This window comes from Mesocricetus auratus, unplaced genomic scaffold, assembly GCF_017639785.1.
Source record: "Mesocricetus auratus isolate SY011 unplaced genomic scaffold, BCM_Maur_2.0 Super-Scaffold_100028, whole genome shotgun sequence".
Lineage (NCBI taxonomy): Eukaryota > Metazoa > Chordata > Mammalia > Rodentia > Cricetidae > Mesocricetus > Mesocricetus auratus.
In genome coordinates, this window is record NW_024429209.1 from 10834506 (window position 1) to 10858056 (window position 23551).

A 23551-nucleotide genomic window follows, 5' to 3' on the forward strand; every position below is an offset into this window, starting at 1 on the left:
AGCTCACATCTGTAGTCCCCGAACTCGGTTCTGTGATTTTTTTCAGTACGTTCCTTCAACTACGAAACGGTCACACTGCACATTGAGCACTTCCTAGTGGGTGGAAACACCTCGAAGTGCGTAGGTTTTCAAGCCTCACCCTCTCCCCGCCACAAACCCACGATGGTTCACGCTAGGTCTGCAAGCTCCAGGATTTGCGGACCGGTCGCGGTGTCCCTCCGGTAACTGTGGTTTCCGGGACATCGCCGGAAGTCCTTCCTCACTCGCTCTTCCTATTGGATGCCGGCTTTGGTGGGCGCGGACGCTGCTGGGAGGCGGAAGCGGCCGCAGGCATGGCGGCGGCCGTGCCGCTCGCTGTACTGTTGTTGCTGCTGCTCCTGGGACCGGGATGCTGGGGCCACGCGGAGAGCCCGCGCGACAGCCTGAGAGAGGAGCTTGTTATCACTCCGCTGCCCTCCGGGGACGTGGCCGCCACATTCCAGTTCCGTACGCGTTGGGATTCGGATCTGCAGCGGGAAGGAGGTGAGTTCAGAACCTGAGAAAAATTTCTGTGACACCTCACCGAGTCCGTTAAGGGAGCAGTCTCTGGGGGCGGGGCCTGGGTCGCCACTCACCTGCCCTGGTTTCTTCAGTGTCTCATTACAGGCTCTTCCCTAAAGCCCTGGGCCAGTTGATCTCCAAGTATTCTCTGCGGGAGCTACACCTGTCATTCACTCAAGGGTTTTGGAGGACCCGATACTGGGGGCCACCCTTCCTGCAGGCTCCATCAGGTGCAGAGCTCTGGGTCTGGTTCCAAGACACCGTCACAGAGTGAGTTCCCACCGTGGGGACTGTTACGGGTCATGGAGGGCATGTGGCAATGGAAGGTGTCATCTTGCGGTTGCCCTTGGGATCAACTGCTCTAATAGGTGGCGATCCCACCAAGTTGATATTACAAGGCTGGGGAGATGCCACGTCATAAAATGGTTTGCCGCTCAAGCGTGAGGACCTGAGCTTGTAAGTTCAGAGCCCACTTAAAAAGCAGGGCTGGTGATGCAGGCCTGTAATCCCAGAACTGAGGAGGTGGAGACTGGAGGAACAGGATTGCTGCAATCAGGAACTCCAGGTTCAGTAAGAGACTCTAATCACAGCCCCCCCTCAATGAAGAAGACAAATCCCGTTCACCTCTGGCTTCCACCACTGTGTGCATCGGCATGTATGCACACACAGCACAAATAAATTACATTACCACAGAGTGATGTTCTTTACTTTGCCGACTTAACATTCTATCCTGAATACTTTAAGGTCTGAGATGCTACATATATTTCTCTAAAGAGGCAAATAGCAGACAAGTGATGCCTGTTGTTGGCATGTAAAGCCACAAGTAATTGGCAAACTAGGTGTTTTTTAAAACACAAGCATTCATTTGTATTTAAGAAAATAATACCCATGCCTAGCATGGAAGGAGTAAAAGCACTGGTGAAGCTCTAGAATGAGAAGGATGTTTAAGGATGTCTCATTTGTCTCTTGCCTCTTAACCACCCTGTAAAGATCAGTAGCTTAAATATTACCAGGTTTAGAGCAATGATTGGGAGTGGTGGGGTTGTAGCAGATCCAAGAAAGAGCCTGTGTGACCATCTGAAGTAGATAGCCATCATTCAGGTCCTATGGATTGCTACCATATGACAGTGGAGGTCTCATGTGTTCAGACTGTCACTATCAAGAGAGGTCAGACTTTAGCATGAGAATTGACATTTAAATACCAACAAGTAATTTTAAAATTTATGGAATGCTGTATGGGTTGGTGTTACACACACCAAATAAAGTACCGTGCATAGGGCATGTTGCTGTCGCCACCTGGCCATCTCCTAAAGGGACTTGAGTGTGGTCTTGAGTGCTCAGACACACCATAGAGCAAAGGAACTATATTTGAGGACAGCAGAAAAGGCTCCTTGGAGGAGGGGGGACAAGAATGGAGCAGAGCTTTGAAGGCAGCGGAAATACATGAGCAAAGTGTTCCCCACGTGATGAGCTACTTGAACAAAGACCCACAGAGCTGCCAAGATACCCAGAGAAGGAGCTAAGGAGGTGAGGCAAGGGCGTCGCTGAGCAGGGGTGGTGGCGTGCTGATTCCCGTGGCTAAGATACAGCCTCTTTCTGCCATGGACTTGGCAAGTTAGCCATGGCAGTATGAAGGAGGCCACAGAAGGTTTGGATTACAAAGGTCTAACCACAGGCAGTAAGTGTGTCTGTGTCTTTGTCTAGTGTGGATCAGTCCTGGAAGGAGCTCAGCAACGTCCTCTCGGGCATCTTCTGCGCATCCCTCAACTTCATCGACTCCACCAACACTGTCACCCCCACTGCCTCCTTCAAGCCTCTGGGGCTGGCCAATGGTGAGACAGCCTTTGAGCTCTTTCTTCCTTGTGCTTTCTACACTAACATTTGCCCCTTTCCCTCGGGCTCCTCCCTCACACATGGCTAGACCCTAAGTCCTGTGGGTGTGCAGGTAGCTCCCCAAGGCTGCTGTCTCTGCATTGCCTACTCTGACTGGAAGAGGGACCGCTTGGCAGTGATAGTAGAGTAGTACAGGGCGAAGGTGGGGTCACCCACATCTCTGGAGTGTGACACCTGGGGAGTAGGACCCAGGTTTACCCTGGATAACCCTGTCTCCCTCAGACACCGATCACTACTTCCTGCGCTATGCTGTTCTGCCTCGGGAGGTTGTCTGCACCGAGAACCTCACGCCATGGAAGAAGCTCTTGCCTTGCAGTTCCAAGGTGAGTGGGGGCGGGGGTGGAGGGGACCCCACAAGAGGAAGGGAACTGGCAGATGTCTCTTCCCAGCCTGGCAGCCAGGGTGTGTTTAAGAGAACCTGTGCCCTGTGTCCAGTGCTCCATGCAAGGTACTGACCAGCCCTGTATCTCCCTGTCTCCTCCAGGCAGGTCTCTCCGTGCTATTGAAAGCAGATCGCTTATTCCACACCAGTTACCACTCCCAAGCAGTGCATATCCGTCCGATCTGCAGAGTAAGCCATGGGGATGGGGATAGGCGTTATCCAGAGGCTCTGAGAGACAGTACAGGCAAATCTGTCTGGTTCTGGCCAAGTGAGTAGTTAGAGGCGGAAGTGACACTCATTATATGGGACATTGGCTGTGCACCAGGGTAATTGAGTGGTTGCCTGGGAAGCACTCAATCAACCTTTATCGAGAAACACAAAGTCAGGAACAGCAGCCGTGTGAGTACAGCTGCTAGCTCAGTCACTCGCCAGCTGGCATGACCTTGAGGAAGGTGTTTCATTTCCTTGAACTTCATTCTCTCATCTGTCACATGAGAATAACAGATTCTGCTTTGGGGGTGGTTGTAATAGTTCATCAGACTGAGGCACATACAGCTGTCGACATGGAATCTGGCTCAGGGTCAAGTGCTCCCTCCATAGGGAACAGCAGCAAGTCAGTAGACGTGAGGGTAAGAAAACAGATAGGGATTATGTCCAGGTTAGTCCTTGGGCTGTGTGGTTGAGTGAGAGTAAAGTCCCTGACTGCTACCACCCGGCCCTTATGACAGAATGCTCATTGCACCAGTGTCTCCTGGGAGCTGAGGCAGACCCTTTCAGTCGTATTTGATGCCTTCATCACGGGACAGGGGAAGAAAGGTAAGCTGCCTTGGTACCTCATCTGTCTCCACCTGTCGCAGTCCTGCTCTGTCTGCACGGGCCCATCCACCCCAGCCCTTGTTCAGCCCTGCTCTTTCTTCTCAGACTGGTCCCTCTTCCGCATGTTCTCCCGGACGCTCACAGAGGCCTGCCCACTGGCATCGCAGAGCCTAGTTTACGTGGACATCACAGGCCACAGCCAGGTACCAAGGTGTTTAGCTGCGTATACCCTTCTTCCAACACCAGCCTGTCCCTCTGCCTGCTTCTGATGCTTCCCTTGTGTTGCCAGGACAATGAAACACTGGAGGTGAGCCCTCCTCCCACCTCCACATACCAGGATGTCATTTTGGGCACCCGGAAGACCTATGCTGTCTATGACTTGTTTGACTCAGCCATGATCAATAACTCCCGCAACCTCAACATCCAGCTCAAATGGAAGAGACCTCTAGACAATGGTGAATTAATGGGGGCGTCAGCAGACCCTCAGTTTTACGTCATTCCTTCAAATTCATATGGGTTTAGACTCAACTCTACATTCATGTTACTGGTTCTAAATTCACCTCTTCTCTGCTTAATGATTGGGCAAGTTCCTACCTCCACTGAGCCTTGGTGTCTATAACAAACAAGGACACTATACCTAGTGTGATCATTACTGTAAAATACAGAGTTCATTCGTACATTCAGCTGGTCCAGTAGTTTTGAATTTGTGCCATGCTCTAGACATAGAGTAGTAAATAATACCATCTTATTTACTACTCATACATTGTAAAAGAGTAGTGTCAGTTGTTATAGAAGGAAAGGGAGAGCGCTGGTGTGGTCAGGAAGGGGACACAGTGGTAGACACATGAGCACGTGGCAATAGTCATCTTCTTGTCCTTGTGACGGGGATGGAGCTGGATGATTCCGGAGCCCATGCATCCTAGTTCTTATGGCAGAGCTTTCCCCTACCTGGTCCCTGGTCTGGGATTCTGAGGATGGCTCAGAGGGCTGGGGTGGGGAGTGATGCTCCTTGAGGAGCAATTCGGTGTTGATTCTCTTTTCTCTTAGCAGAGGCCCTGCCCGTGCCCTTCCTGCACGCACAGCGGTATGTGAGCGGCTACGGGCTGCAGAAAGGAGAGCTGAGCACACTGCTGTACAATGCCCATCCTTACCGGGCCTTCCCCGTGCTGCTGCTGGATGTCGTGCCCTGGTACCTGCGGCTGTATGTGCACACCCTCACCATCACCTCCAAGGGCAAGGAGAACAAACCAAGTGAGGAACTACATCCCAGCCAGGCACCCACAGCTCACTCTCTCTAGGTCCTCCAGACTCCCTTCTCAGTAGCTCCTGAAGTGCACCCGAAGGCCTGTGAAGGTGGAAAGAGAGAGTTAGGAACGGTTTTAGAAAATACAGCAGAGGCTGGGCGGTGGCAGCGCATACCTTTATCCCAGCACTTGGGAGACAGAGGTAGGAGGATCTCTGAGTTACACAGAGAAGCCCTGTCTTGAGAAACCAAACAACAGCAACAAAGCCCAGCAGAAAGCGTCACCGTGTTAGGTTCAGAAGGAACTAGCAAAGCAAAGCAGTCCTTTGTACTTGTAGGACACATGACGCTCAGCGCATTCCAAGGACAGAAGCTTTGTTCCTCCTTTTCTCCTCCCTCAGCCTGGGAGCACATCTTCAAGTTTCCTGACAGACTCAGAGTCTGACAGAGTAGGTCAGGCAAGGAGAAGCAGGTCGTGGGGGCTGAGAAGGTGGTAGAGGTGGGTTTTTTAGTTTCTTCCCTTTCTTGGGAGCGTAAAGAGGTTGACCCCTTGTCAACTTGATACATAAACACATCACTGTTAAGCCAGAAACTTTCCTTTCTTGTTCTTCCCCCAAATCATATATTAATATCATTATTCCAAATTTTAATGGTCCCACAGTCTTTAAAAATTCAAACATTTAAAGATTCCATCTCTTTAAAGTAGCCAATTTCTTTTAAATTTCAAAGTGTTAGCCAGGCGATGCTGGCACATACCTTTAGAGTTTGAGGCCAGCCTGGTCTACAGAGTGATTTCCAGGACAGCCAGGGCTACAGAGAGAGAAACCCTATCTTGAACCCTGTCCACAAATAAATGAATTAATTAAGTTAAAATTTTTTTAAATTGTTATTTTTTAAGGACATATTGACAATTGCTGATGCTTCCTACTGGGTGCCTAGCATAGTAGGTTCCCAGCTGCCTCTTTCTCCTTTAGTAGTCTCCAATTTCCTATCTTTTTATCTTTCTCTTCTCAGTTGCTTTGGTTGTTTTGTTTTTTGAATATTTTAAAACAAATCTTAAAGCATTGCATCAATTTGATTTTAAATATTTCAGAATACGTTTTTTTTTTTTTTTTTGGTTTTTCGAGACAGGGTTTCTCTGCGGCTGTCCTGGAACTCGCTTGGTAGTCCAGGCTGGTCTCGAACTCACAGAGATCCGCCTGCCTCTGCCTCCCGAGTGCTGGGATTAAAGGCGTGCGCCACCAACGCCCGGCTCCAGAATACGTTCTTAATAGAAAAAAATTAAGCCACTATCTTTATTTATTTCCAGGTTAGCATACAACACATAGGGTTTCATAGTGGCATCTTTGTGTCTCCCAGGGCCCTAGCTTCTGTGTTTGGCTTGTCTGTGCTCTTCATCTGTCCGCTCGCCTCCAGCAGGCTCGTGCACCTTACTTCTTGAGCACTTTCCTCTTTATTTTGTGGGCTTTATTTTTTAGGGTAGTTTTAGGTTTGCAGAACAATTACTCTCAGAGATCCTATGTTCTTTCTCTGCAGTCAGTCCTGTTATCATTTTCATGCCGAATTTCATGTGTGTTTCTCTCCGTCCCCCGCATTGTGTGTGTGAGGCAAGTGCTCTACAACTGAACTCAGCCACCAATTACCTCCCCCACCCCTTTTGCTTTGGTTTTTCAAGACAGGGTTTCTCTGTGTTGCTTTGGAGGCTGTCCTGGAACTCGCTCTGTAGACCAGGCTGGCCTCGAACTCACGGAGATCTGACTGCCTCTGCCTCCCGAGTGCTGGGATTAAAGGCGTGCGCCACCACTTTTTTTTTATGTTGATCCTGGTGGTGGAGGTGGCTGGAGAGATGGCTTAGTAGGTCAAGAGCACTCACTGCTCTCCTAAGAGGACCTTAATTTCTTTCCTAGCATCCACAATCAGGCTTCTCACAAGCACCTCTAACTCCAGCTCATAGGGGAGTCTGACACCCTCTTTGGGCCTTTTTGGGTACTGCACTCATACATAAACATAAACCCACTCACAGACACACATACATAAGCATAAACAAAAATAAAATACTAACTAAAAAGAACTACATAAAAACATGATTGTGCTGGAGATTGAACCCAGAACCACATGCTTGGTAAGTGTTAACACCAATCTATAACAGTTCACAGCACTTTGTTTTAATTTTATTTTTTAATTCGCTTACAAAGTAACAGGTTTTCTTAAGGCTCTCTCTTACATACTTTTTTAAAAAGTGCTATTTGCTGAAACTGGGTCATCTGTTATATAACATATAAAGAATGTACAACATTCTTGATTTGTCCTTGTGCTGCTGTTTAATGTGAATTGGTATTACATTTAGAAACTTGATTAGATTTATGTCCTATATTTTTGGCAAGAATTCCCAAATGGCTCTCTGGGCTTCCTGTTGTATTACATCAGACAGTGATGCCTGGTGCCCCGGTTTAATTAATTATTCACTTATTTATTTGTGGGGGGCATTTGTTCTGGGGCACATGTGAAGAGGTCAGAAGGCACTTGCAGGAGATGACTCTCCTTCACCATGTAGGTTCCGGTGACTGAAACAAGCAGGCTGTCAGGCTCAGCAGCAGGTGTCTTTACCCATGAGCCACCTGGCCATGAGATGCCCCTGTTTTAGTGATACGAGATTGATGGTCCACAGTGTCTGTGCAGTCTCTTCTGACTGTGTCCTGGGATTGCTTCCTGGAAGCATGCTCTCCCTTTCCTAAGAACCCGTTTCTTCCCTAGCTTGACTTCTTTCTGGTCCCAAGGCAGAGGGATGGGGAGGTATAGAGTCTGATTTTAGGAACAGAGTCTAGCTGGCTCTCGCCTCAATCCAGGTTACATCCACTACCAACCTGCCCAGGACCGGCAGCAGCCCCACCTCCTGGAGATGCTGATTCAGCTGCCAGCCAACTCCGTCACCAAGGTCTCCATCCAGTTTGAGCGGGCCCTGCTCAAGTGGACCGAGTACACACCAGACCCCAACCACGGCTTCTATGTCAGGTGGGCTCTACCCTGATAGACTGTCCCTGCTTCTGCCCTTACCCTTGGGTGGGAGGAGCCAGTAAAGAACACAGCCTGTCTGTCTGCTTCTCTGCAGCCCATCTGTCCTCAGCGCTCTGGTGCCCAGTGTGGTGGCAGCCAAACCGGTGGACTGGGAAGAGAGTCCTCTCTTCAACACCTTGTAAGTGTGACCACACCCTCCTGCTGGTAGGTCCTCAGCGGCCTGCTGGGCAGCTTCTAAAGCCATGGGAGAAAATCCTAGTGGTCTGTGAAATATGTGAAGATTGTAACAAAGGCTTCCAAGGTGCTACTGCTAATACAAGTAGGTGAGAATAGTAGCATATACCCAGTGACCTTAAAAGCAGGAACTGTTTACTGAAACTGCTTACCAAGCAGCAAGGACTTCAGAAAGCATCTGATACACAACCTGACCTGTCCTGCTATGCTCACAGCCCAAAGGCATTTGTTCTAGATTAGGGTGGTGATAATGGTAGTGGTGGTTTTGATTTTTGTTGGTGGTATGTAGTAGGTTACTTATTTTGTGAGGATAGCCATTTAGGCTGAGACTAGGCTAAGGCAGTAACAGGGCAGACCCTTCAGTGCTGGTGGCTTTCTTTTGACCAGGCGTGTGTGCGTGCGTGCCTGCGTGTGTGTGAGTGTGTGTGCATGCGTGTATGTGTGTGTGTACACGCACACCCATGCACGATCCTATGAAGTGCTTCTTTCCAAGACTAAGAATCTGCAGGCTGTGACTGTAGCACAAGCTGCAGGTCAAGGGTGGGGAACCAGGGAGGGAGGGAGAAAGAGCCGGTCCCGTCTCACCACTCTTTCCCATCCCTAGGTTCCCAGTGTCTGATGGCTCCAGCTACTTTGTACGACTCTACACAGAGCCCTTGCTCGTGAACCTACCCACACCTGACTTCAGCATGCCCTACAATGTGATCTGCCTTACATGCACTGTGGTGGCTGTGTGCTACGGCTCCTTCTACAACCTCCTCACCCGAACCTTCCACATTGAGGAGCCCAAATCAGGTGGCCTGGCCAAGAGACTGGCTAACCTCATCAGGCGTGCCCGTGGTGTCCCCCCTCTCTAAGACTCCCCTTCAGCAGCTACAGCTGTACCCCCTACCTACTCACCCTGTCCAAGGGGGCAGGGGTGGTACTTTTTCTACCACTCCTTCTGTCCCCAGAGTTAGCTTTTGAAGCAAACTCCCCCTAGGCCTGGCCAGGGCCTAGAGCTGTGGTGTCCAGTGTGGCAGCCCAGAGATGCCACCGTGCAATGCAGATGCCCACATTTCCCTTCTTCTGCAGCGGCCACGCTTGTGCCCAGAAGTGGCTGGTGCTGCTGTGCACTGGACAGCCTAGAGAACGTTTCCATCATTGCAGGACTCCGATGGCCCAGGAAATGTTACTGCGTTGCTGTGTGGTGGGTCGGATTTACTGCTGTAATAAAGTGGCTGCCTTCCTAGGTCATTGCTTTCTCCTTGAGGCCTGGGAACAGTTCCCAGCAAAGCCTGCTGATGAGTGCCGCTCTGCCCACCCCTGCCAGAAATTCTTCCTCCTCTCAAAGTAATTCTCCAACTCTGGGTTTGGCTGGGAGGTTTTCTGTAAATATAATCTATGATCATGAAAATGAATCCTATCACCAAGGGTAGAGGCGGGAACGACTAACCGCTCTGTCAGGATAGCTGGAGCTCACTGTGGCGTTGGGAAATGTTTGATGTTAAGGACCACTCCTTAGACCACCCACAAGCTCTGAAGTTAGGCCATTGGCTCCAAGCCTGCCCCTGCCCACCTCCCCTTGTTAAAGCACTCTGGGTGGGTTCCTGTAGAGCAGGTCCTTAGACAATGAGTCATCGTGCACCCCCCCACGCTTTTCCTCCAGCACACTCACTTGAGTTAACTTAGGCTCTCCACCCCCCCCCCCATTTTTCTCCCAACATGGCATAAATGCACTGTTCACCAACCACACACCCCTTAACTGCCTGGTTCAGTTTCTTCCAAAGCTGAATGAGACATTGCTGTCTCTGGGAAGTCTATGACATGCCAGGAGCTGCACTTACAACCTGTAATCTCAGTGGTCCAGGCTGCAGTTAGGATTGTGAATTCAAGACTCAGTCAGGCTATGTAAACTCCATCTTCAAACAAAGAAAAAAACGCAGAAAGAAACAAAGGCAGGGCACATTGGCACATACCTTTTATCTAAGCACTAGGGAGGTAGCTCTCTTGAGTTCAAAGCCAGCCTGGTCTACATAGTAAGTTTAGGACAGCCAGGGCTACATAGTGAGACCCTGTCTCAGAAAAAAAAATGTAGGTGGGTTACTCTAAAAAACTAAAGGTCTTGGCAGCGAAGTGGTGTGGGATGACGGTCAAGTCAGAAGGGTATGGAGTAGCCCTGATTCATCTAAAGCAAGTCAACTAGAGACGACCTCCACATGTTGGCTACACCAGCATGTCTTGTTCATCTCTCCCAGGATGCGTTTACCCAGCTGCCTTTATCTTCTTGCCTTCTCCATTGGATGGCTAGAATTCCTACAGCTGGACTTCTCATATTCTCTGTTCCACCCCAGATCATAGCCCCCTATATCTGTCAGTGACATCTGTCCTCTTTCCATCTGTCCAGCCCCTTGAGTCATCTTTGATCTTCTCCACATCTAGCATGCACCTTCAAAATAAATTCAGAATCTGACGCCTTTATGTGTGTGGGTGCATATGGAACCTAGACATCAACAGCAAGTGTCATCCTGTGCTTTTTTGTTTTAATTATTTGCATCTGTATGAGTGTTTTGCCTGCATGTATGTGTGTACATCACATACAGTGCCCTCAGAGACATCCAAGGAGGGTGCCGTGTCCTCCGTGATGAGTTATAGATGACTCTGAGCCAACCCTGCGGTTGCTGGAAATGAAAGCCAGGTCCTCTCAAAGAACAGTCAGTGCTCCTAACCCCTGAGCCATCCAACCCACCACCTCGTTTTTTTTTTTGTTTTGTTTTTTTGTTTTTTTTTTTGTTTTTTTTTTGAGACAGGGTTTCTCACTGGCTTGGAATTGGCCAAATAGGCTAGGCTGGCTAGGAGCAAGCTCCAAGGAGACGAGCCTGTCACCGTCTCCCCAGCACTGAGATTACACATACATGTCACCATGCCTGCTTTACATGTCTTCTAGGAATTGAACCCTGGTTCTCAGGCTGACTCAGTAAGCCCTTTACCAGGAGAGCCATCTCCCAGCCTTCTTTCTGTCTCACACTTAACAAGTTTTCCAAGGAGCGTTCCTGGTCACACCCTATTTCTAGCTCCTTCTTAAGCCGCAAGCTTGTTCCTTTCCTGGTTGTTTTCCACTCCAGCTCTAGCCAACTTTTCACATACTGTGAACAGTAGTCACTCCTGTGGTGCCACACTACCTGGATGGCGGCTGCTTTCTGAAGGCTGGAGGAATGTGAGTGGCCTAAGGTCACATGGAAAGCTCCCCTGCTAAGCAAGTCAGGCCAACCTGTTGTGAATGTGTTAATGACAAGGACCAATACCTTCCACAGGCTGGTGGGAAGTGGCAAAGCCTTGCTCTGGTCCAAGTAGGAGTGTTGGTGTGCGCGCGCGCGTGCGCGCGCGCGTGTGTGTGTGTGTGTGTGTGTGTGTGTATGTGTGTGTGCGCATGCGTGCATGCGTGCATGCGTGTGTGAACTAGCAACTGCAGCTCCCTCCTCCCTGGGGACTGCAACCTGAGACTTCTCCCCTGCAGAGACCTCCTGCTGAACTGTGCTTACCCCAGCTGATTCTGTACATAAACAGACGAGGTTCTGGGTTGATGTGTAATTGGTGCTACTGCATGCCTTGCTCGCCCAACCCTAGTTTTTCTGTATGTGTGCCTGCCCTTTCTTCATTCCCTTGTTGCCCAGTCAAGTTTCCAGGACCAAACGGAGCTGCACATGGCACCCTGGCATTCCTGCTCTGCCAACACTGGACCGACCATCTATCCCTGTGCTTGGGACAAGAGCACTTCCTTTAAGCTCACTAAGGTTTCTCCTGGTGTGGGCCTGACGGTGGCCTTCTCCAACAGAGCTGGCACAAGGCAGTGGCATCTGGGGGAAGAGCTAGAGGTGCCCAGCCAGCCCCGTGGGGTGTGAATGGGTGGCTGGGAGGGTGAAAGAAAAGGGCTTCTGACCCTGAGAACTCTTAGGAAAAGGGCTAGGGAGACCCTGCAGAGACGAAGTAGCTGGGGCGGGGGTAGGGAGGGCGGGGGAGTGGAAGCCCTTCACAGCCTCTACCGTGCCTTGTAACCAACTGCCGCTCCGTTTACTAGACATCCGCGTGTACTACGTGCCTGCCAGGACCCTCGCTGGACGCCAAGTGTGTACTCTGGATTATAGGAGTGCAGGGAACTCTGCTAGCCCAGCCTCCCCTCCCCCGGCATTAAGAATGCAAGGAGTAATAGTTAAAAAACAAAACAAACAAAAACCACTGGGGAACTCTGTGTCACACACTGTGTACACGTTGGAGGAAGAAGACCACTAGGCCAGGGTAGTCAACAAGAAATGACGCCGCCTCTTATTGAGCATACGGTGATCAGGTCCCCGGCTAAGGACTTCACGTTTATCTTTGTCCTCATAACAATCCCATTCCATATTATGTTTGCTTACAAATGAACCTAAGGGCTCAAGGATCCCTAATCTGTGAGGGATGAGACAGGAATTAGAACTCAGGCAGACGCAGTAACCTTTTCAAGGGAAGAGTGACCCACTGTCCTTGATAGAAAGCAAGGTGACTGACTAATAACCAATGAGGACATATTGGGCTAGCTGGTCCATCTGGTGGAAGGAGGCCTGGAGAACTGGTCTGAGAGGCTGGCAGCTGGCAGCAGCTGCCCCTGCTAGGTGCTCTTAGAAGCCTCAAAGAGCGGTGCAGGCTCTGAGCTATGAGGGTCTGGAAGGACCTTGCCCTGGCTCTGGACAGAACTCTCCATCCACAGCAGGCCAGAATGGGAGGTACACAAGTCTGGGTTAAGGCCGAGCCCCTGCCTAGAGCAGGAAGGGCAGGCGAGGGAGGAAGGGCGGAGCCTCCTTGCTTAGATTATCTCATATTTTCCTGAGTCTCTGCTTGGGCCTGTGCTCTCGCCTCCTGGCTAGCTCATTTTGTTCTGTGTTTGAGAAGCCTTCGCTGACCCTTTCCACACCTTCAGCGGTCACATCTTCAACCGGGTGTCTACAATCACTCAGTGATTAGTTCACTCACCCGCTGATATTTATGTATTTCTTTTTGCTATTCATTTTTTTGGGGGGGTGGAGTTGTTTTGAGACAGGGTTTCTGTTTGTAGCTCTGGCCATCCTGGAACACGATGGCCTCAAACTCAGAGACTTGCCTGTCTCTGCCTGACTGCTGGGATTAAAGATGCGAGCAGCTACCTCCATCTCCCACCCTCCATCCCCACCCCAGCTCCCGTTCCCGCCCAACCCTGGCTGTGCTCAATCTTTTGTTGTTGTTCTGTTTTTCAAGACAGGGTTTCTCTGTGTAACAGCTCTGGCTGTCCTGGAACTCACTATGCAGGCCAGGCTGCCCTTGAACTCAGAGAGATTCACCTCCCTCTGCCTCTCAACTGCTGGGATTAAAGGTGTGTGCCACCAGTGCATGGTCTCTATCCATTCTTCTATGCAGTTCCAATACTTTATCTAGCATTGACTGTATGCTAAGCATTGTTCTAGACACTGAGGACCAGGTCATGAATGACAAGGGAATCTCCACACTCAAGTTCAGCAAAGGAGGCAGATAATAAACACGGGTGTTACGAAGAAGAATAAAGCAGACTTCGTGTGAGAGGGCAGCTAAGAGAGGCCTCTGAGGGGATGACCAGCAAGCGGGGGGGGTGTTCCTGTCTGTTTGATTCAAGGGTTTCAGCCTGGGCTAAAGCCACAGTCAAGGTTCCGTTCACTTTGCCTTCCCACTTTAAGCCTAGGCCAGTGCTAGCTACTCAACATGTTCTTCCTGGTATGATTTCGCAGAATCCAAATGTGGTCTTTGGAAAACCAAAGAGGATACCGGGGCATCTGTAATGTGAATGTGTAATACTGAAGCGTGTCCCCAGACACCAGTGTTATCCCCATGACACAGGAGTGTCATGGAAATGGCAGTGTGGAGTCCCCGTTTGTGGCTTCTGTTTGGTCTCACATAGCCGTTACTCCCGCAGTAAGAGCAAATGACTATGCTAGGTGCAGGACCAGAAGGGATGATTGGGGATGGGAGGGCTCTACAGGCCAGACCCGGCTTTTTGTCAAAGAATGTAACAATGGCACTTGTTCAACCTTAAAAAGAAAGGAAGCGGACACATGGATGAGCTTTAAGGACTCTGTGCCAACTGTGGGTGGGGAATGGAGTCCCACCCAGGCGCATGGGGACTCCCTGACCTTCAGCGGCTCCCTCTGCAAACTCCCCTAGTGCATGTTTCCTGCCAGGCAGGAAGAGCCTTCAGGGGCTTGGAATGGAACCATAGGCCAGGCTCAGGGGACAAACTTGCAAACTCTCCAGAGTTTATCCTGGTTCCTAGGAGACACCCCCATCACATCCCTGTTAGGAGGGAAATTTGTTCCTCGGTTTTCATGATCTTTCTGAGGGCACAGGACAATGGTCTCGAACTCACAGAGACCCATCTGTTTCTGCCTCCTAAATCTTGGATTAAAGGGGTACACCACTACTGCCAGGCCTATTTGTGGGCTTTTATAATACCTCCACACCCACCTGGTGGAGAGCAAGTTGCTGCTGATTTCTGGGGTATCAATGGCTCATAGTTCTGGGCCAGGATTAGGGGGGTTGGGACGCATACCTGCAGTTGAGAAAGAAGGGGCCCTGTTTGCCCCAGGCCTCTGGAAGGAATCATGCTTTGCATTTTCTAGACGAGCAAGGGGATATGAGTTGAGTCAGAAGAACAGGACTCCTTGTCTTGGAGGTGGGGTCACTCCCTTTGCAGGGGCTTATGGGGGCAGCTGAACAAGCTTCATTCGCCAGAACTGCTGTCTCCAGAGTCCCAGTCTTATACTCACTGTTGTGGATGAGTCCAGGAGATCTCGAACTCTGGGTGACTTCTTGGGACCTCAGTTTTCCCATCTGCAAAGTGAGTGGGATGGCAGCACGGTCCCCGAGGGGGACAGAACGCCTCCCCTCCTTCTGTTATTGTTGGTCACCCTCTGGCTAGTTGTATCAACACCCCAGGAGAGACAGCAGCTCTTTGTCTTTGGTTTATTTATTTAACTTGGAAAGGATTTGTCGATTGTCTCATATGAATGGCCATTCTTATTTGACAGCTTCAGCCATACTGACCGGTGTAAACCGAAGCTCCGGCTGTGAGACGGTTTCCTCTCATTGAGCTCGTGTTCGCTATGGGTATCTGCCCTGTCCTTTTCCTTATGCCAGCTGGTGTCAGCGCGTTCTCTTTGATTTCCCTCCTGAACCTGAGGCCTGCTGTTCTCATCCCAGCCCCACAGCGAAGTCTGAGGTTCGCTTCTGCGTGCTGCTCCATAGCCTGAAGGCACTCCGAGAACGGGTGCAAGTCTCGGCGTGGTGGGATTTAGCGTTGCCTGGGAGACACACCTCTGGGGCCATCAGGGAGGGCATTTTCAGAGAGGCATAACTGAAGCAGGGTGACCTGCTGTGATGCTGTTATGGATGTCTGTCGTGGTGGGGCCCTTGATGGAGCAGACAGGAGGAAGTGAGCCGAGCCCCGCCCCCATCACCGGTTCCTGACTGTAAATGTCAGGTGATCAGCCACTTCACTCTCCCACCATGCTCTCCCCATCCCGCTGACTGCATCCCTTCAAACTGTGAGCCAAAAGAAAGCCTGCCCTGAGTTGCTGCTACCCGGTATTTTGTCACAGAAGGAAGAAACACCGAGAAACACAAAGGGGATTCCACTTCATGCGCTGTCTGGGCTGCTCTCTGGCCAGTTTCTTCGATGTTCATTTCTTCAGGTGGCTGCCGTTGGCTGTGGGCTGTGTGTTTCTCACAGAAGGTCCCTGGCACTTTCAATCACTCATGGAAACCTCTAGCCCTGGGAAACCACAAGCCTTGTATCTTTTATCGAAACTGAGACGTTAAAAGATCGGATAGTAGCAGGAGCTGGGATTTACTAAGGATTCATCTTTTTGAACTCAATAAACTGACACTTTTCCTGGATTAGGGACTTTTCTATGACCACGGTATTGTGTTCACTTTCTGTTTGGAGCTCTGGTCTGAAATGGGACCACTATGGTTGTCTTGGGGCCACCATGCTCTGAGAAAGTCACACAGCTGGCAGAGGCTATGTGTAGGTGTTCCTGATGAGATTATTGGCTATTTTTAATTCTAGGGATCAAATCCCGGGCCTCAAACATACTAGGTGTACAGTCCACCACTTATGTACCCCTCTCCTCTCTACAAAGATCATGAGGATATATTTTGTGAATAAGACATTCTTTAAAAGAATCTTTAAATTTGTTAAAGATTTATTTTACTGTGTGCACATGAGTGTCGTGCCCACAGAGACCAATGAAAGGAGTCAGATCCTTTGAACGGGGGTCACTGGAGGTTGTGATCAGTGCTAAGACCCCAAGCAGAGTCTGAGCTCTCTCTCCACTCCTCCCTCCACCCCACTCCCACTCCACCCCGGCTTTTAAGAATCTTTACAATCTTTGCATACTCAGAAGGGTCTGAAAATGGAGATGAACCGGTCTCTGAAAGATTTTTGCTGTGGCTTTTGTTTAATGGAATGAAGTTCAGTAAGATTCACAGAAAACCCACAAAAGTTTAAGAAGCATTTATGGAAGTGCTGGCATGTTGGACTAAACATCCGGACCTTGGGTTCTCTTGGTTCAACCAGAAGGGAGCTGTCTAGGCGCTTTCTATGAGGTTTTCTGCCCCCTTCTGGTCTGACAGGGAATGGCAGAGGCTCAAGCTTTGCAAGGCGAGCTAGGGAGACCAGAGGCTGTCGCCATCCATCACCAAGATGGCCTTTCCGGCCATCAAAGCAGTGCTTGGGCTGGCTGCAGGCCATGTCGGCAGCCTCCGTTTCCAATCTTTGGTAGAAGTTTCACGTTTCCATCCGTCGCCGGCAGGTAGGAGGCTTGGGGGAATAAGGTAAGAGGTGGTTGTAGCTCAACTTGCAAAACAGGTGTAGGCTGTTTGCTCCTTTGACTTACCTGTCTGACAGGCAGAGAAAAGATGCCCCTCTGTCGGCCTGAGATAAGACCCAAACTTTTTGCTCGGAAACTGGAGCTGTGAATTATTTATATTTTCTAACTCCAGTCCTCTACGTTCTGTAGTCTCAAATACCTGCTTTAATGTTTTGGGGGTGGGGTGGGGTGGGATGTTGCTTTTATAAATTCCATTTTGCAAACTCTGAGACTCAAGCCCCATGACACTAATTTGTCAAAACCCCAGGTCTGCTCGATATGAAAAATACTGTCTTTTTCCTTCCTTTTTTAAAGCCCCAGGAAAATTTTATTAGACTTTGAGACTAACAACAGCAGGCAAGCTGTGAGCCTTGGCAGCTGACCAGAACAGGGAGATGGCGGAAAGGAAAATTATGTGACTTGTTACCGGCCTCCCTGAACAGAGGCTGGAGGGGGTAACTTCAGAGAAACAGTGAGAAAACCCAGAGTTACAAGGAAAACAGGGCCGGGCTCTGGAAGAAGAGAGAAAGGGGAAACAATTACACTTTTCTGAGTAACTCAGAACCGTGGGTAAGCTTAGCTGAGCTACACAGTGGCAGCCCAGTAAGCAGCTAATGAAACCATTTGACACGGTCACCTTCTTAATACTGTGAACCGAAGTTCCTGGAAAGAACTGAACGTTCCTCAGAACTTTCTGGAAGGCTGATGAGAACTTCAGCGATGTGGAGAGGTTGGAATGTTGCGAGTTCAGAATCTAACTCTCATGGGGCATCTTTTACTCCCTTCATGGTCATCTACACATGACTTAACATCTTTGTGACCATTAGGTAAATCCTTTGGAATGTCTGAGCAGATCAGATCTCTACTCCGTTTCCAACCAATCACAGGGCTAAGGATGTCAATGGAGGCCTATAGCAAAGTTTCCCCTGCCTTGCTGTAACCAACCCCCTTACCTAATGTTCCTACCAATGCCTTTGAAAAGTGCTTTGATTTATGACTTCTTGTTCTGTGACTGTAAAACATGATCAGACTGTTACTATGTTGTATAACCGGCTCCCAGAACTTAGCACAACTGATGCCATGTTAGAGACACCTTCCGACCTTAAAACCTAGCATGAAGGCTCCTGACACCTGCCAAAATGGGAGCAAAGATCTATTCCATCAAAGATCTAGTCTATAGTTCAGGAGAGTCCCTAAACATACTCGCCTTGCCTGAAGTGTGACACCCAGGATGTGGGTTTTGTGCATGAAAGACAAAGGACTGTAAGGCTCAGCACTTGATAATTTGGGTAAGTTCTCCATGCAGCCACCTGCCAGCAATAAAGACTTTCTTCTCAGCCGTAGAAATATCTATGTGGTGGTCTTTGGTGGGCTTACCTCATAACAGTTGGAACATGGAATTTGGGGTAACCCAAGTGTGTGTTTGTGGGCCATGGTCACTCATATTTGGCTCTTATAATAAGCTATTTTTTTTTCCGAGACAGGGTTTCTTTGTGAAGCTCTGGCTGTCCTGAAACTCACTCTGTAGACTAGGCTGTCCTCACACTCACAGAGATCCAACTGCCTCATGAGTGCTGGGGTTAAAGGCGTGCACTACCATACCCAGCAATAAGCTATGTCTTATCCCCTTTGAGATGGAGGTTGTGTTTGGTGTCTGTGGTGCTAACCTCCACAGCCTGCAAGAGTTCGATTCTAGTTAGGATAGGAAAAGTGTTTCTCAAATACAGGCTGGTATGTTTGCTGTTTGTTAATGGGCTATGCCAGTTTAATTACACCAAGGCTTGAAAGCACTAAGTCAGGCAGTGGTGTCAGGGCAGGCAGATCTCTGAGTTCTAGGTCAACCTGGTCTACAGAGCAAGTTCCAGGACAGCCAGGGAACCTTGTCTCCTAAAATATGCAAATGAAAAAGGCTTGAAGGCACTAGGTGTAGAGGAACACACCTTTAATTCAGCCACCCCGTAGCTGAGGCAGGAGGATCATGCGTTCCAGGCCATCCTGGAGATGATTGTGTGAGGCTCAGTGGTGTGGGTCAAAAGCTCAGGAGAAGCACTTCCTAAGCAGTGATAACACCGTGACCCGGTGTCTCTTGGCCGCAGGTTCTGATCTGGCAGATGTGGGTAACATAGCACAGATGGGGCAGCTGCCTCCCAACAGCTGCTTCTGCAGCCCCAGATTCTCCTTTAGAGATACACAGGACAGTCTTTGAGCAGCAGGACTGAAGAAAACCTCATCTGTGCTGACAAGTCTATAGAGAGGGTGCCTGTCCTGCAGCTTAGGAACTGCAGGACTCTGGAGCCTGGGAGAGCAGCAGAGGGGACATACATACGCATGCATGCACACACAAACACACACAGCATACATATACAAGTACACACATACAAGCACACACACAAACACATCACACAAGCACACACACAATGCATACAAGTACACACACAAGCACACATACAATACACACAAACACAGCACACACACACAAGCACACAATACACATAAGTACACACACAAGCACACATACATCACACATACAAAACACACAAGTCACATACAACACACACAGTACACATAAGCATGCAAACACACACACACACATCTGGATAGCATTAATGGGAGCTGCTGGGTAGGGTGACATTAATACTCCCATTAATCTATGCCCAAAGTGTGGGTCAGCACATTGGAGTCTATGCACTGAGTCTTCTGTGTGAAAGTGTGTGTCTGTGTGTGTGTGTGTGTGCACCAACGTGTGTCTTTGTGTCATTCTTACAGAAGTCAAGTGACCTGCACTGAGATGTAAAGAGGCATAAATCTGGAGGTTCAGACAGGACTTTCTGCCGGGTAGAGTATCTTTGGTTTTTTGAGGCTCGCCTGGTCCTGGTCTTGTCTCCTCTGCTGCTTTGCTAGACCCCAGAGTCTAGCAGTTCCCCAAAATGTGGGGGAGGCACCTTCTCTCTGCCCTCTGTTCCTTCCAATCCTGCTATGCAAAGCTCTGCTCAGTGCTCACACTCCAGGAGAGGAAACTGGAAAGGCTGCTGCTCAGGCCCTACCCACATCTGCAAGGTGACTCTGCATCGAAAGAGGTCTCAGAGGGCTCTTTCATGCCTGTGAAGTGCTTCTCCTGGGCCTTTGGGCCAGGAAGAGACAGGGCAATAGAGATGTCTGACTCCAGCTTCTCTCCTTCCTCAGTCCCCTCACACCACATCAGATCCCAGTCTGCTTATGTCAGGACAGCCCTTGTCAGCATCACACAGAGCCTGTCCATGTGACACAGAGCCTGTCCATGTGACACAGAGCCTGTCCATGTGACACAGAGTCTGCCCAGGTGACACAGAGCCTGTCCAGGAGACACAGAGTCTGTCCAGGTGACACAGAGCCTGTCCAGGAAACATAGAGTCTGTCCAGGTGACACAGAATCTGTCCAGATGACACAGTCTGTCCAGGTGACACAGAATCTGTCCAGGTGACACAGAGTCTGTCCAGGTGACACAGAGCCTTCCCAGATGACACAGAGCCTGTCTATGTGACACAGAGCCTGTTCAGGAGACACAGAGTCTGTCCAGGTGACACAGAATCTGTCCAGGTGACACAGAGCCTGTCCATGTGACACAGAGCCTGTCCATGTGACACAGAGCCTGTCCAGGAGACACAGAGTCTGTCCAGGTGACACAGAGCCTGTCCAGGAGACACAGAGTCTGTCCAGGAGACACAGAGTCTGTCCAGGTGACACAGAATCTGTCCAGGTGACACAGAGTCTGTCCAAGTGACACAGAGCCTTCCCAGGTGACACAGAGTCTGTCCAGATGACACAGAGCCTTCCCAGATGACACAGAGCCTGTCCATGTGACACAGAGTCTGCCCAGGTGACACAGAGCCTGTCCATGTGACACAGAGCCTGTCCATGTGACACAGAGTCTGCCCAGGTGACACAGAGCCTGTCCAGGAGACACAGAATCTGTCCAGATGACACAGTCTGTCCATGTGACACAGAGCCTGTCCAGGTGACACAGAGTCTGTCCAGGTGACACAGAGCCTTCCCAGATGACACAGAGCCTGTCCAGGTGATACAGAGCCTGTCCATGTGACACAGAGCCTGTCCATGTGACACAGAGTCTGCCCAGGTGACACAGAGCCTGTCCAGGAGACACAGAGTCTGTCCAGGTGACACAGAATCTGTCCAGGTGACACAGTCTGTCCATGTGACACAGAGCCTGTTCAGGAGACACAGAGTCTGTCCAGGTGACACAGAATCTGTCCAGGTGACACAGAGCCTGTCCATGTGACACAGAGCCTGTCCATGTGACACAGAGCCTGTCCAGGAGACACAGAGTCTGTCCAGGTGACACAGAGCCTGTCCAGGAGACACAGAGTCTGTCCAGGAGACACAGAGTCTGTCCAGGTGACACAGAATCTGTCCAGGTGACACAGAGTCTGTCCAAGTGACACAGAGCCTTCCCAGGTGACACAGAGTCTGTCCAGATGACACAGAGCCTTCCCAGATGACACAGAGCCTGTCCAGGTGACACAGAGCCTGTCCAGGTGATACAGAGCCTGTCCATGTGACACAGAGTCTGTCCAGATGACACAGAGTCTGTCCAGATGACACAGAGCCTTCCCAGATGACACAGAGCCTGTCCAGGTGATACAGAGCCTGTCCATGTGACACAGAGCCTGTCCATGTGACACAGAGTCTGCCCAGGTGACACAGAGCCTGTCCAGGAGACACAGAGTCTGCCCAGGTGACACAGAGCCTGTCCAGGTGACACAGAATCTGTCCAAGTGACACAGAGCCTGTCCAGGTGACACAGAGTCTGTCCAGGTGACACAGAGTCTGCCTAGGTGACACAGAGCCTGCCTAGGTGACACAGAGTCTGTCCAGGTGACACAGAGCCTTCCCAGATGACACAGACCCTGTCCAGGTGACACAGAGCCTGTCCAGGTGATACAGAGCCTGCCCAGGTGACACAAAGCCTGTCCAGGTGATACAGAGCCTGCCCAGGTGACACAGAGCCTGTCCAGGTGACACAGAGTCTGTCCAGGTGACACAGAGCCTTCCCAGATGACACAGAGCCTGTCCAGGTGATACAGACCCTTCCCAGGCGACACAGAGCCTGTCCAGGTGACACAGAGTCTGTCCAGGCATGCTATTGCTCTCCTCTACATCAGTTTTTGTCTGTTTGCTCACCCTAGTGGCCAGTGGGGTGACATCAGCAACTCATGAGGTAAATCTTGACTCACCTCTGTGGTCATAAAAATGGGGGTATTTCTGGAAGAGACTCAAGAGACAAGGGGAGAAATTGGGCAGAGCCAAGCTCTGTCTGGATATCTAAACTTTTATTAATTGATCCATCCATCTATTCATTCATTTTGAAGTGCACTCTTTCTCTGCAGCCCAGGCTGGCCCCTAGCTAGACCTCTAACCCTCCTAGCCAAGTATTGGGATCCTAGGTATTTACCACTGGGCCAGCTTCTCTCAGGAGTTTTCCTGTCTCCAGGAAAAAAAATAGGAGGTTTTAGCTCTTAGTATACTTCAGGACTCTTAAAAAGTTTATCTTATCGAGTGTTCCACACAAAGTTCTGTGGGACCCAACTTCCATTTGAGGCTGTCTGTATTCTCGGCCACTGCCCACCCCTGGCTACAGCCCCTTCCTTGAGTCTCACTGTAGCATAATAAAGGAAATGAAATAAAAGAGAACAGCAAATATTCGGTCTCTGTCACAAATTCGCAGAGAGGTTCTCCAGGGACTGGCCACTTTTACTGGATTGTGTATGCTAATGAGATGACTCAAGGCTTGAGCCTCACAGAGTCTAGGATGTGGACTGGCTGCTGGAAAGCCTATCCAGGCGATAAAAGCTCTAGCAATTTCAGACCCACCCTCCATGGTCTCCAAGAAGGCCAGTGGGCGCCTGAGACCGAGTTCAATTACCAAGGGCCAGTGAGGGACTCGGTCATGCCCCTAGCCTGTGGGTTTGGCAAACACATCCCTGTAGTTGGAGGGAGGTGTACCCTGGATATGGCATGGGAGTCCCTCCCTTGCCCCATGAATCTCTGCTTGGGCTCATTTACAGTTGTGTCCTCTTACTGTAACCTTGACACTAAGCAAAGCGTCTTCCTAAATTTGGTGAGATGGCTTGCGGAAACCCAATCAGCCCAAACTCAGTAGCCCCAGAAACACACAGTGGTACCCATGAAACATCTGCCTTCCCAGTAGCTCAGCTTTCATCACCCAAGGTTGAGCACCATGTGGTGGCCACTACATCAGAGACAGAGCAGTCTAATGGATTCCAGATGTGGGATGGGAGAAGTGCGGGTGAGCTAATAATCAGGCTGAGCATGGGGCTCGGTAGTCCACATCCAGGGGCCTACCCAGAACAATTTTCTTTGGTTTGACTTTATTTAAAAGTGAAGCCTGATGAGTACAAAAGGCCCAAAGCCACATTCCCATAAATAACATGGATTTTAGCCCTTTTAAAAACAGGATGTCTTCACAGTACACCACAGCCGTTTCCCATGGCAATAAATATTCCCTCAAATGTTATTTATCT

General features: G+C 49.9%; 1 protein-coding gene across 2 annotated transcripts; it reads left to right on the plus strand.

Moving 5' to 3' along the window:
* Positions 1–283: 283 nt before the first annotated feature.
* On the plus strand, positions 284–9354 carry Pigt (phosphatidylinositol glycan anchor biosynthesis class T). 2 transcript variants are annotated; one of them, XM_013124445.3, is made up of 12 exons: positions 284–522; positions 633–810; positions 2245–2372; positions 2656–2756; positions 2918–3004; positions 3544–3631; positions 3737–3834; positions 3921–4086; positions 4679–4882; positions 7721–7886; positions 7984–8067; positions 8728–9354. In XM_013124445.3, exons 1-12 carry the CDS (start codon positions 333–335, stop codon positions 8978–8980), a joined length of 1743 nt encoding a protein of 580 aa, XP_012979899.3. In that variant the 5' UTR covers positions 284–332; the 3' UTR covers positions 8981–9354. The 2 variants fall into 2 exon arrangements, with proteins under 2 accessions (XP_012979899.3, XP_005085054.3); XM_005084997.4 differs by having other exon boundaries at positions 285–522; positions 4682–4882.
* The last annotated feature ends 14197 nt before the right edge of the window (positions 9355–23551 follow it).